The sequence below is a fragment of the Siphateles boraxobius genome, unplaced genomic scaffold, assembly GCF_051911475.1.
Source record: "Siphateles boraxobius isolate OS27281-9 unplaced genomic scaffold, OSU_SipBor_1 25, whole genome shotgun sequence".
Lineage (NCBI taxonomy): Eukaryota > Metazoa > Chordata > Actinopteri > Cypriniformes > Leuciscidae > Siphateles > Siphateles boraxobius.
Genome location: NW_027508866.1, coordinates 30,967,347 through 30,980,795, shown reverse-complemented (window position 1 = coordinate 30,980,795; position 13,449 = coordinate 30,967,347). Strand labels below are relative to the sequence as shown.

Genomic DNA, 13,449 nt, shown 5'->3' with positions numbered 1-13,449 from the left:
ATGAACATAATGCAAGACTCTGTAAAAGGGTCCCTGATCAGCATAAAACATAAAACTTTTAAAGTAGATGAAAATGTGTGCTCGAAGAGAAGCAAGACTCTGCATTAGACAATTTAGAATTTAACTGATTTAAAGAAAATCTTGAATGGACGTGTATGCCTCACCTGCCAACACACTATGCACAACTTTTTCGAAACAAACATTTGCTACATGCTGGTTGAAATGACACTGCTAAACATTAGTTTCCATGACAATAAAGGGTTACAGGAAACCCTAGCTCCAAATAAGGCATACGTCACCTTGACGCCATAGTGTAGGAAAACCACCTGAGTTGAAACTACTGTTAACCTACAGGTTTAATTTGATCATTGCAATCCAAACGGAACACAACATGCGATAAGCATTTTGATCACTGGTTGCTGGCTTGTCTAAATGCAGATAAAACAATAGCTGGAATTGACATCTCTACTGTAAGTGAAAGAGTCTTAGATTTCCTTAATATAAGTAAGTTCAGCAGTAAAGCGTAAGTCTGTTTGACAAAAAAAAAAAAATCTCATCTCAGCAGCTTGTAAACTGTACCGATATCTATCCTGCTTTGGTTAAAGAAATCCAAATTGCAGTATTGCTAAACCTGTTTCTGACAAAGGAAGCTCAGGACAGTGTTATATATACGTAGACCTGGGTGATGCTCCCCTTTCTACAATGTAAAGGCCTTACAAATTATTGTTAGATTGATGTAATTCACCTAAAAATTTTAGCTGCATCTACAAGCAGAGAGCTACCTAGCGATCAAAACTGTTCACTCGCTGAAGAGCCAGCATTTGTGCATGAGAGGGACGTAACTATAGATGCTTAGACAACCTTTGACTTACAGCAAATCTATTTCCTTACTCGGTAAACAAATAGAATAAGTTGTGTAAAGTAAAGAGAAGAGTTACATGAGTAAAACTAGCAAATGCCAAAACACAGTCGCATTTTACTTAATGTAACGTCAAGTTCTCAAAAGACTTTAAAGTATAGGCGCCCCCTTATAACCCTTTTAACCCGTTAAAAGGTGCAGACATTCTTCAGGTACTGTCGAGTTGTTCTGACATGCTCTAGTTCCCATGACAATGACTTGTCACAGGAAGTGCTGACTCGTGATGTCACGTTGTAAACAAACCAGCCTAGGTGGCTAAGCTAACCTAGCGTCCATCCAGCTTAGGCTAAGCTAATCTAAACTAGCATCCATCCATCCAGCTTAGGCTAAGCTAACCTAACCTAGCATCCATCTAGCTTAGGCTAGGCTAACCTAACATCCATCCCGCTTAGGCTAAGCTAAATAATAACTTCTACAGTTAGCAGTTAGCATCATTTACTTTAAGCCTTAATTACAGCTGCTGTTTATACAGCCCAAAGTATTCTAGAATACTTTCTTTAACCCCAGTTAGGGTTTGTAATTCTTCACTTTCCGTACTTTCAATTCTGCTCAGCTAAAGTTCACCTTCACTAGTTTAGGCATAGGCCTTGCTGAGCACTGTAGGCTAAATCGCCAATTAAACTTAAACTTAAGTACATGTAAAATGTGTAGCTAGAGAAGAATCTGTATAGTAATGAGAATTTTCATCAGCATGTTGACTAAACATTTGAAAGGACACACAGAGTGGTCGTGAACACGCAACCGCTGTAACCCACCATCGAGTGTTGGTCCAAGCGAATTCAAAGTTTAGTCACTAGTGCTACTGACTATTCTCACATTCAGATCATTCCCGCTGTTTTGACCACTCACCCACGTTTTATTTTTATTTTTACTTTAATAATAATAGCAGTCAGCTATTACCTTGTCTTTTCGGTCATCTATATGATTCAATTCCATTTCCTCTCTTGTTGGAATGTGGTTCCATTTCCCATAGGGCCCAGAAAGGAAACAGAGACACCTTTATTTGTGATTTTGTTTATTTTCAACAAGTGCACTAATTTTTATGACCCTGCAACACAAGTAATTTCAACGATTACTAGGGCATAACTATAGTCCTGAGGATTGATAATAAGTCTAATTTGAATAGGAAAGCTGTCCTTTTTCCTCCTATCATTCACTTCGTCAAGCCGTAGTGAACCACTAGTTAAGTCCTGAGAAATAATTTAGTCATAAGAACCATCTTAAGTCAGTTATTTCATCTCGGCTATGCCCTTTCCGGGAAATACTCTCGGAACCACATAAGTCTTAGCCTCCTAACATCCACAGCTAAGATGATAAGGATACAAGACACACTTCACTAGCTAGATACACGTGAAACGCATAGCTTTATGCTACATTCCTAGCGAACCCATTAAACCTTGGTTCTGAACTTTTAGGGTCATGCATTAGTCTCACCCCAAGTGCGACAAAATGTCACAGAGCCTCTGCTTAACCTGACCTTAACGTTCCAGCTTACCAAAGACTATGACAAACAATGGACACTATGAGAAACCACCTCTCATACCCCTCCAACCACCCACGAACGCCGTCTGCACCCACCGACAACCAATGCCCCAGACAACCGACGTCTACCGGCACATGCTGCGTGCACAAGACAACATTCAGCGTTCTGCACCTGATGCCATCACTGCGCCACAGCTTGTGGTGCCACAGTGCAAAAGGGGGGTCATGCCAATGTATGCCCATGACGCACCATGTGCTGCACACCGCAGCACCAGAGACACTTGCAAGACACCGAACCAAGTGGCATACCGGCGTCCTCAAAAGCGGAAAGACTGTCCTAGCCAACCAAGGACGACACTCGCTGAAATTTTTCCTCCCTTTCTCTTTCTCTCTCCCTTTCACTTTTACCAGGATGCTGCTGTGGTTTGCCATCCTGTGCCTTCAGTCGACCAGAGGCCAGCCGCAATCGGAGATCATCTCACCAGGTCCGGCATCAGGCATCGTCCTGAGGGAACAACCGGGACTCCTGATCACCAACTGCCGGACCCACACCCAGAAAGTATATGTTCGACTAGACCCGCGGAATGTTTACAGAGCACATTACCCCAGCGCAGTGGCCCAATACAGTTGGGCCGGTGCCCGATGGACAGAGGACTCCCTCACTCACGCTGAGGCCGATGTCAGGCACATGCTCAACCAACTTGAGAAAATGACTGTCACACAAGCGGAGCTAAGTGGACACAACCGCCGCTCCAAACGGTTCCTTGGAGCTTTGCTCGGAGCCGCCGCTGCCGTCGGAACTCTGTTTAACATCGGTATGTCTAGTGTCAACTCAGTGAACTTAGCCACCGTGAGACGGCACGTGGCCGAAATCCGGACTGAAATCCCACAGATAAAAGAGCAACTCAACACACAAAGTGCCTCCCTTCAGACCATCGGCAAGACTTTGAGGGGAACTGTGGTGGTTCTCAACACTCACAGCGTCCTGCTGAACCAGACCGTGAACTCTATGAAACAGCGGTTTACGGTTTTCCAGAATGACTTTGCTCAAACTCAGCTGGTCACAGCCCTGATGGCAGACATGCTGCGGGAGGTGAGCTCTTCCATTGACAGCCTAGCCAGGGGAAGGATTCCACCGTACCTGATACCCTTAAGCCTTGTCCAAACGGTGCTGGCTTCCGCCGTTACCACGCCAACTGACCCTCTACAAATACACCTCACCTGTTGTCCAAGCCTGGACCGCAGCCGACACCGCGCTGTGTATCTCTATGGTAGTCAGCCACATCCTGTCACTAGGACTGGCCTTCATCCTGTATAGGAGGCTCAACGAGATGCGAACATCGACAGCCAAGCTCACGAAAGCCGTGTCTGGAGGTTTCCGACGGAACCCCCGGAAAGAGGGGATCACACCAGACACCGCTTTGAATCTCATCGAGCTGAGCCCTCAGCCTCAATAACCACCTGCTACAAAACCCTCATGATTCACCTGCCATCCGCCATTGTGATGATTGTCGTCCGATGATGTCTCCACAGAGACGTCATCCGACGAAAAGGGGGACTGTAGGGTATGAGCACAGAATCATGGAGTCAGCATTCCTTAACACAATAAACACACGTTAACAGGGGTTTCTAAAGCCCCAACCTATGACTCTTCCAATTCTAAATCTTCCGTTAGCGCCAGCCAGTCTGGAGGGTAGATTAGTTTGTGACACCTTTACAGCGTAATGAGTCCCCAAAGAGATCCTCGCGCGATCCTGATTTGTTCGCGAGCCAACATCCAAGAAGACCGTTATCTCCAAACCCCCCCCCCAGCGAGGAAGGAATGCCAGATGCGCAAATGGACAACACACACACACACACACACACACATATATGCATCTATAACATTAAAACCCAGAAATGAGTGATTATGAAATGTAAACATGATGTATTCCTGTATGTTTGAAGTTTATACTGTATCCTGTCTATCTAGGACTGTTAGTTATGTAGTTGAACCTTGCGGACTTCTATAAAGGTCTAAGAGTTTATATATATCCTTGTATGCGTAACAAACACGGAGTGATTGGTATTAAACGAAATCGCTCAACTTGCTCGAGCCAAATATATGTAAGAAGTTAATGAAAAATATAGTTTACTATGTTTTCCATCTTTGGAGTTAAAAGAGACCAAAACTAACATCACTGGTGTTCTTAGATAACGGCGTTTACGACCCAAAGGAATGTTCACAGAACTGCCACCCTCTCTGAATTCTAACCAAGGAGGAGAAATGAATCCTGTATTCATATATATACAGTATATGCTATTATATATCCACTTGAGAATTGTATGAACAATGTATCTAAGTTCCCTATTTCATGAGTTGCCTTTTTGTGGTTTGGTCTATGTTTCTCGACAACTCTAATGCGATAATGTTTTAAACTTGGCCAACTAATGTTTAACCAAATCCATTTGTGGCAAGTTTGGTCTTGATAAACTCCAATCTTCATTCCCCATTTGTTAATTGACATTACATTTTGCTAAACTTGTGACACATTAGTATTATAAGAATTGTGAAGATTCTGCTCTTAAACACCCTAATTTCGTCGGTTTCAAATGTCTCTCTCTTAGACAAAGAGCAATAAAAACCAAAGTCCCGCCTGTGAAATTCCAACCCTCTAATTGGCCAAGTCAACAGGAAGAGGCCGGATTTCTCCAAGGTGATAAATGACGCTTCCCCCCTCCGCTCGTCGCTCTGTTACTTTTGGACTGTCAAAATGTAAGGTCTCGCCTCCGGGCGAGCTCTTCGCCTTTCTTTTATTTGTTTCTAGTTTAGTTTGTGTTTTTCAGTCTTAGATAAGTCTCCGTGTTTAATTCCAATCGACGAGTGAAAAGAACACCGCGTGACATATCTCTTCAGCAAATCCATCTACAAGGGACCTTTAAACGAGCGCGCGCTCGTTTTGAAGGAGAAACACGCGCACGTGACCACGTGGCGAGAGACGCACACACGCTTCTTCACCAGCCATGCGAAGATGTGACGTTAACTCCGCGTGATTTCCCCGTAGAGATCTTTATTTCTTTTCTTTGTTAGTCAAAGTTTTGTTTTCCGTAGTCGACTCTGTTCACTTCCACAAAGTGAAACAAACTTAGCCGAACTATTTTCCTTTGGTAATGTTACCCCAAAGACTTGGAAACTCCGTTCAACGCGCGCCAAGCAGCACCCAGTGACGCTTCCTAAAGGACTCCGCTCACGCACGCGCAGGAATGCCGCGACACAGAGAGACCCAGAAACTTAAGTACATCTCTTTATAGAGCTTCTAAGAAGCATTAAGATGATGTTTTCGTGTTGTCACAGGCAGGGGACTGTCAGGGGAATGTTGCCAATGCTCTCTCTCTCTCTCTCTCTCTCTCTCTCTCTCTCTCTCTCTCTCTCTCTCTCTCTCTCTCTCTCTCTCTCTGTCCCTTCCCCTCTCACACGTGTTTCCATTGTCCACACTCTATACATTTCTCGTTCATCGATGCCTTATCGTGTATTGTTGTTTATTATGTTTGTAAATACATATATCCCATGTAACCGTAGTAAATACAGAAGTAGTTCTGCCTTATTAAATTCATTATATTCATCTGATTGATGTACTGCCTTTTTGCTCATTTAAGTCCCTTAAGTGCCAAAAGATCTTATAGCAACAAGCTTACAAATTAAAGATACTTTAGAGAGTATGTGTTTATAGGGCAGGAAACCCAATTCTTGTGGCCACAGAATTGCTTTTCCTGAAATCCTATAAAGTAAGATGATATTGTGGATTCCCACAGATATTAGTCTGACAATTGAGCTAATTAATTTAGCCTGTTTTGTAAGACGTGGTCCGTGCAGGTAATTGCAATCAACTTGTGGTTAAGTGCAAGGATACACAAGCATGCATGCAGGTAAAATTACATATCATCCCTTATCGGGAGTTTTATTAACATGTAAGACTGATCTAATCCAAACATGTATGAATAATTATTAATTACCAATTATTAATTATGATATGCAAATTCCCCACGGATTAGATCCGCCCCAGAGTCTTTACAAATATATAAAGAATTGTGAGCTAGGTGTAAAATCATGTAGTTTTGGCTAATAAATCACAGTCACAAACACTTGAACAAAACCGTTTTTCTTTATTTCACGTTATGTAGGCATTTTGTACATATGGCTTCCGAACGGGATCACATTCATCTTCAAGCGTAGATGTGTAAAAAAATAAAGGAACCACGTTAACCGCGATAGACATTGAGATGTTTTTTTTCTTCTTCCATTGCCTGTATAATTTCCTGATAATTAATTTCCCCATCCCCCGTAGGTGTAGTAGTAGATAAATAATTTAAAGTTCGTGGATAAATGTTACTTCATATGTATTCACTTGCCACATATCGAATTATTTCCAATTCCTCAAAAACGTTGTTTAAATATTTTGTCGCGTTGCTTTTATGGACTCTATCTATGCCATGGGCTGACTTTAGACAGTAAAAGACTGCCTGCGAGACTGTGCGAGCTTCTCCTCCTGTCTATACGGTAATGTCTCTATTGTGCGACATAAAGTCGCGTGGTTATGACGCAATTTTTAGCCAATTTTTACAAGAATGGCTTCTACGGGGCCATAACGTAAGATACAAAGTAATGGAGCCTTTTATACATTGTCGTGTTTCTTTAGAAATAAATAATGGACAAATGGAGTCTTTGGACACCTCAGATGTAAAGTTATTCGCTGTCAAAGTGACGCCAAAATGAATGGGAGTCAATGGGATGCTAACAGCAGGTGATAGCCAGCTACAATGGCGGCCCCCGGAGGCAGCTTCAACTTCCGGCTGATGGATTACCCCCTTGGTAGATTCCACCGATGCAGTAAAATGCTAACCAACCAATGGGCAGAAGTTGACCCCTTAAGACACAGCCCCTCCTCATTTGCATAATGAGGCAGAAATGCATACAGAAATGTAAAAGCGACAGGCAGAAATAAAAAGCATTGAAGAAATAAATAGGGTAAAAAAATACAAAGGAAGAATAAAACAGACAAAAATATTATAACATGCACATAAATAAATACTTAAAAAAATAAGTAATTAATAAATAAAGTTGAAGATTATAACGGACAATAAATAAATGAGGTAATTATTACAAAGGTGAATAAATAAAGAAGCTAATTAAAAGAGATATATACATTTATGTCTCACTGTATAATTTAATTTCTACCTACATTTATTTGTTTATTGTATTTTTTGGGGCAATTAATTGTATGCTTATTTATTTATTGAGCATTTATTTATTTCTGTATTTATTTTTAAATATGGTAGAGTTGGTCCTCCATAAAAAGTGCGGGCCGCTCCGCTTGAAGACAAGCATAGATAAGCGCAAAACATAATGAGAGCGTTTCTGATTGGTTAATAAAGCGTGGGTCGCCCTCTGCTGTTTACAGATTTTAGCTCAAAATGAGTCACACGCAGAACGTGTTTCTGATTGGTTAAAAAAAAACGCGGGCCGCGCGCTCACCTGTTTCCTTTACACAGTCAGAGTTTGGCTGTCACAGAGACAGGTGTGATTATTCAGGACACATTTCGGATATAGGAATATTTTATGATTGCTATTCAAAAGAAATATAAGATATTGCCACATAAGTGCAATTAACGAAATGTAATTTATTAAAATAGCGTCGGATTTGTGTGTTAAGCATTTGTGCAGAGAAATGCACGAGCGAGCGCGTTCGCGTTCTTCTCCCACACAGATGGGCTCAGCACACTTTGAGTGCACTGACCTCCGATCTGTGATGTTTGTAAGCTTGGTGTTGGCACGAGGCCCGGGTATTTGAGCGAATCACTGGACTAGAATAAAGGCATTGAAGAGAGCAAAGCCTCGCCTTCCCTGGAGCTCCTATTTTCCCAAGTCCTTCCAAACTCCCACCGCAGCCCTCAGCTCTCAGTCGGCTCCAGGTCCACATCCACATCCACACTCATTCCCGTCATGAATTCCCTGTGGACATGTTTGCTTATGTTCAGTCTTCGGCTTTTATTAACGATCGCATTGAAAGTGGATTCAAACTATCACACAAGTCCAGGAGAAAGTGATGAAGTTGACTACATGGACCCGTGCAAAGCTGGTAATTGCCTATATAACAGTCTATGTTTCTAAACTAAAAGTTTGTTTTGTTTAGTCTTGTTGCTGATGTTATTTTGTTTTGTTTAATAGCCTACTGTTTTGTTTTATTATTATTATTTGCTTTGTTTTGGTTAAAGTTTTGTGATTTTGAATTAATTTTTTGTTTTGATTTAAAGTTGTTTTGTTTTATTTTGTTTGCTGTCGTGTTGCTTTGTTTTAGCCTATATTTTGTTTTGGTTAACATTTTGTTTTATGTTTTGTTTAATCTTGAGTTGTTTTGTGTCATTTGGTTGTGTGTTGTTGTGCTGTGTTGTTTGTGTTGCTTTGTTTTGTTTAGCTGTGTCCTGCAGGACAGCATGAGATCTGGGACAAGTGATTGGGATCCTGGTGATTCGGCACCTCCCCCTATCCCAACTCAGAAATCAGCATCCTCAGGCAGAGTGTGTAGAACTAAAATGTTGCCTAATTTACAGCAAGAAAAGCATTAGTTACCCAACCAAGTTTTGATGACCAGTAAATTATATTTATAAACCAGTAAATTAAACTATAAAAAGTATTGTTTACCATTATGGTCAAACAGTGCTCTGCTAAAATGTTTTCACAATAACAATAGCGACATATTCACTATTTCTCATTTTCATTATTGCTGGAGTGCAAATTAATTATTATTATTATTGTTATTATTATTATTTATGATTAAATCAGCACATTTTACACTTGCTTAGAGGCAATGTTACTGAGCCAGTGGCCAGGAGTATGTGATTCCCACCTGCTGATGAAATCATTAACCTTGTAGTATTGATTTTGACGAATTTAAAGGATAGTTCACCCAAAAATGATAATCATCCCATGATTTACTCACCCTTAAGTCATCAACCCAGATATCTTCTTTCAGACGAACACAATCAGAGTGATATTTAAAAAATGTCATTGCTTTTCCAAGCTTTATAATGGTAGTGAATGGTGGTCCTGATTTTGAAGTCCAAAAAAAGTATCTATCTATCATAAAAGTGCCTCACATAAAACTGCCATCATAAAAGTGGCTCCAGATGATTAATAAAGGGCTTCTGAAGTGAAACGATTCGTTTGTGTAAGAAAAATATCCATATTTACAACTTTATAAACTAAAATAACTAGCTTCCGGCAGACGGCCTACACAAGTCGACTTTCGCCAAAAGAGTAACAGTGTTTCCCTTAGGATTTTTTTTTCAGGGGGGGGTGGTAGATCCCCCGAAACTAGTGTTGCGGAGCGGGCGTGTTATGGATACTTGGTGTAACATTTTTAGTTATCAGAAATCATGTCTAATTAATTGAAATCATGAAACTTTTATTATAAACAGTTATTAAACTTATACAATATTTTCAAAAAATTCTATTCATTTTTTTTACACAAATCCGGTGTTGAGTTTTTTATGGTAATCAAATGAAGACATAAAAACATTAATTACATTTCTTTTAATCATGAAATCAAACAAACTTTTTGTCAAACAACGTGCTGCACAATGAGCTTTATTGTTAAAATTAAAAAATGGAAGAATAATATAATATATTTGTATTAGTGTTAGTATTATTATTACTACATTGAGACGTATCTAAATTATACTGTACAACAGTAATATATTTGTCAAGTTTTATTTTGAACTTTTATTTTGACGGGTTTGCTGTGTGAAGACCTTTGAGTTTCTGTTATTATAGCCTAAGTCCCTTCCCTCCGTTTCCGGCTCATGGGACCTTATTTCGGAAAAAATATGTATGGTAGTCAATGGCGAGAGACAACTTATCTTTTTATTCCGTCTGAACTGTGCCCTGAATTACACATATGATGTTTGTCAATTTAAAAGATAATTATGAAAGTCAAGAAAATCCCAGTTTGTCATAAAACAGAAGAGTAACATTTAGTTTTATGTGAAAATCGATCAATGAACTACATCTCTCGTTTCGCACTGTGTATGTCACCAATCTCGTATGTGTGCAGTCTGGTACAAAACACACAGGCATGATGGCGTAACGTTACGATTATAACGTTAGACTATAGAGAAAATGACAGACATTAGGTTCAGTAAAGTTAGCTTCATTCATTGAGTGAAAAGGTATGACGTCACATACGCGCCTTTTGGGTTTGTAGTCTTTGTAATTACGTATTTTTACAGTCTTATACCTCAACAGTTTTACATCAAACTGCGACTTTCTTGACTTTAAAATGTATCTTTTAAATTGACAAACATCATATGTGTAATTCAGGGCACAATTCAAACGGGATCCAAATATTTGTTGTCTCTCGTCATTGACTAGGCTACCATACAATATTTTTCCGAAATAAGGTCCCATTGTGGTCCAAAGGGAGGGACTTAGGCTCTCTATGACATGAAGATAGTTTTTCTCAAATGAGGCGATTAAATGCTCACAAAATGACTTTCAGAGCGGATCTGTCTGGAGATTTGCTTCTGCGTGTGTGCGTGTGTGTGAGAGGTAAATGAAACTGCGCGTCGTCAGCACCATTCATTCTCACAGTACATGGAGGATTCAAAGTTAAATTAGTTAAATATTTAAATAGTCTTTTTACGGTTTAATATTCACACACTAGTCTATATCGAGATTTTATGATGGATGGATGCACTTTTTTGGACTTCAAAATCAGGACCGCCATTCATTACCATTATAAAGCTTTGATTGCCAGAATTTTTTTTTTATATAACTCATAAAGGGTATTCACCTGAAAGAAGCAAGTCATAAGAGAAGCGCTTTAAAAAAATTAGTTTAAAGGCATTTGAATTTACATATTAATAATTTATGCTTCTGACTGGCTGCCAAGCATTTTGGACAACTGTTCATTACCCTCACAGCATGAAGTGGGCTTCAGGCCATTGAAACCTGTCAGGAATTTGGTTTGGCCCAACCAGCTTTAAATTGAGACCGTTAATTTGATGCTAACAAAGAGAAGAACTGAAATGGGAACTTGGAAGAGGAACAACTACTGCTGCCATGTAGCGGTAATGACTAGATTCAATGGAACATAAATAACATATTTTAAAGGAATAGTTCCTAGATGTATATGGCTATCTTCTTTCAACCGAACACAACCTGAGCTATATTAAACAATATCCTGGCTCTTTCCAGCTTTGTAGTGTCATTGAATAGTGTCCATTTGTCCAAGTTTTTGAAGCTCCAAAAAGCACATCCATCCATCATAAAAGTAATCCAGTCGGTTAATAAATGTCTCCTAAAGCTAATCGAGGGTTAATGCGAGGAAAAATGTCCATATTTAAATTTTTTAAACCATAATTTCTGGCTTCCAGCAACGGCCATGTGCGCGTTCACGAGAGAGTTGAGTTCCGGCGGAAGGGTGACCTCGGACCCAACGTTTGACATAGGCGAAGCTTAGGTGAAAATTGACGAACGTGTAAGCGCAGAGGATGGACAAAAAAAACGAGAAAAAAAAATCTCACAAATTAGAAGTTTTAAAGAAAAATGTCAGAGGATTTTGATATACAGTAAGAGAAGAGGAGCTACATGTAAAAACCAATCGCTTTGCTTTAGAAGGCATTTATTAACCCAATCGAGTCATATGGATTACTTGATGGATTATGATGGATGGATGTGCTTTTTTGAGCGTCAGAAACTCAGGCACTATTCAATGCCATTACAAAGCAGGGAAGAGCCAGGATATTATTTAATTTAACTCCGGTTGTGTTAGGCTGAAAGAAGAAAGCCATATACACCTAGGATGGCTTGTTGAGGGTGAGTAAATTATAGGATCATTTTCATTTTTGTGTGAACTATTCCTTTAAATGTGAAGGCCTGTCTTTGCATTCCTTTTGCTGAAGGGAATTGTTTGGATTGAGAAGGGGAAGGTGAAAAGTTAGATGTCTTTAAAGTTTTACCTGAGACCTGGCAGTGTATTGACTCAATATCTCAATATGGGTGAAACGTTTTCAGTTTCAGCAGAACAAGTGAAGATGGATGCTGATAGTGACACATGGCCATTATTCTATCAAGCTGTTTAGACAGCAGATTTAAATTTAACCTTTAACTGGGAACTGCTTTACTTCAAAATTGGTATGCTGTGACTTGCTTCTTTCTTCTTTTGACACTTGGAGAACAGCGTGACAGGAGGGCGTGAGTGTGTGTTTTTATATGCATGTTCATAGATTTGACAGCTTTGGGTGAAAAATTCAAGGGAGACAAAAACATAGGCTACTCATATATTTTTTGGTTTGTTTAGTAAATGTTTCAGGCTTAATAAGGTGTCCTGCCCGGCTAAAAATACCAGGGTAAAATAATAAAAGTGCTCCCTGCTGCCTCAGAGTCCATAAAACTGTAAGTCGCGCTCGATCAGGCCAATGGGGGTCGTCTGATCAGCACGGAAGGGCTCTGCGTGTTACTGTCTTACTGTACGTGTTACTGTCTGTTGCGGCAAAGTATTTTTGGTTAAATTAAAAATACATTTTCTCATATGTATTTACACGTTATTTCATCTGACTCCATAAATGAAAAGGGTTTTAATGATATCCATGTATCATTAAATGTGAGCAAATGTTTTACTATTCTTTTAAACTCTTGAATGAAAATAATGTCAAAGTCAATTAGAATAATCAAATATCCCAATTTAATATGTCAGGTAAATGTATCATTACAATTTCATAATCAATTCAAAGGTAATCAATGCAAAACATGAAATGCTCTAGAACAAAGAGAAAAATCCTTTACCCGACATTATGAAATGCATGAATGCTGAGAGTCTCGGCGACCGTCAGCATTCACGGGCTGATCTGAGATACAGAAAGGCCCTGAGCTCTCGTTGCGTTTCATTATATAGGCTAACTGTGGATATTTGCATTCAGAAGTTTACACCTTTTGGGGGTGGACTAGAGACCACGTTCCTTTGTGTGCCAGTTATCTCTGAACTCTTAAAACTCTTTGGGAATGAGACATT

The 13,449-nt window shown here is 39.7% G+C and overlaps 1 protein-coding gene across 3 annotated transcripts in view; it reads left to right on the top strand.

Moving 5' to 3' along the window:
• The first annotated feature begins 7,948 nt into the window (after positions 1-7,948).
• Positions 7,949-13,449, top strand: part of bmp1b (bone morphogenetic protein 1b) — an 82,107-nt gene continuing 76,606 nt past the window's right edge. For 2 of the 3 annotated variants that reach the window (XM_077243461.1, XM_077243460.1), the window contains exon 1: positions 7,949-8,517. In XM_077243461.1, coding sequence (XP_077099576.1) covers positions 8,382-8,517 — 136 coding nt within the window. In that variant the 5' untranslated portion in view covers positions 7,949-8,381. The remainder of the gene's footprint in view (positions 8,518-13,449) is intronic. The other variant, XM_077243462.1, reaches the window with a different exon arrangement.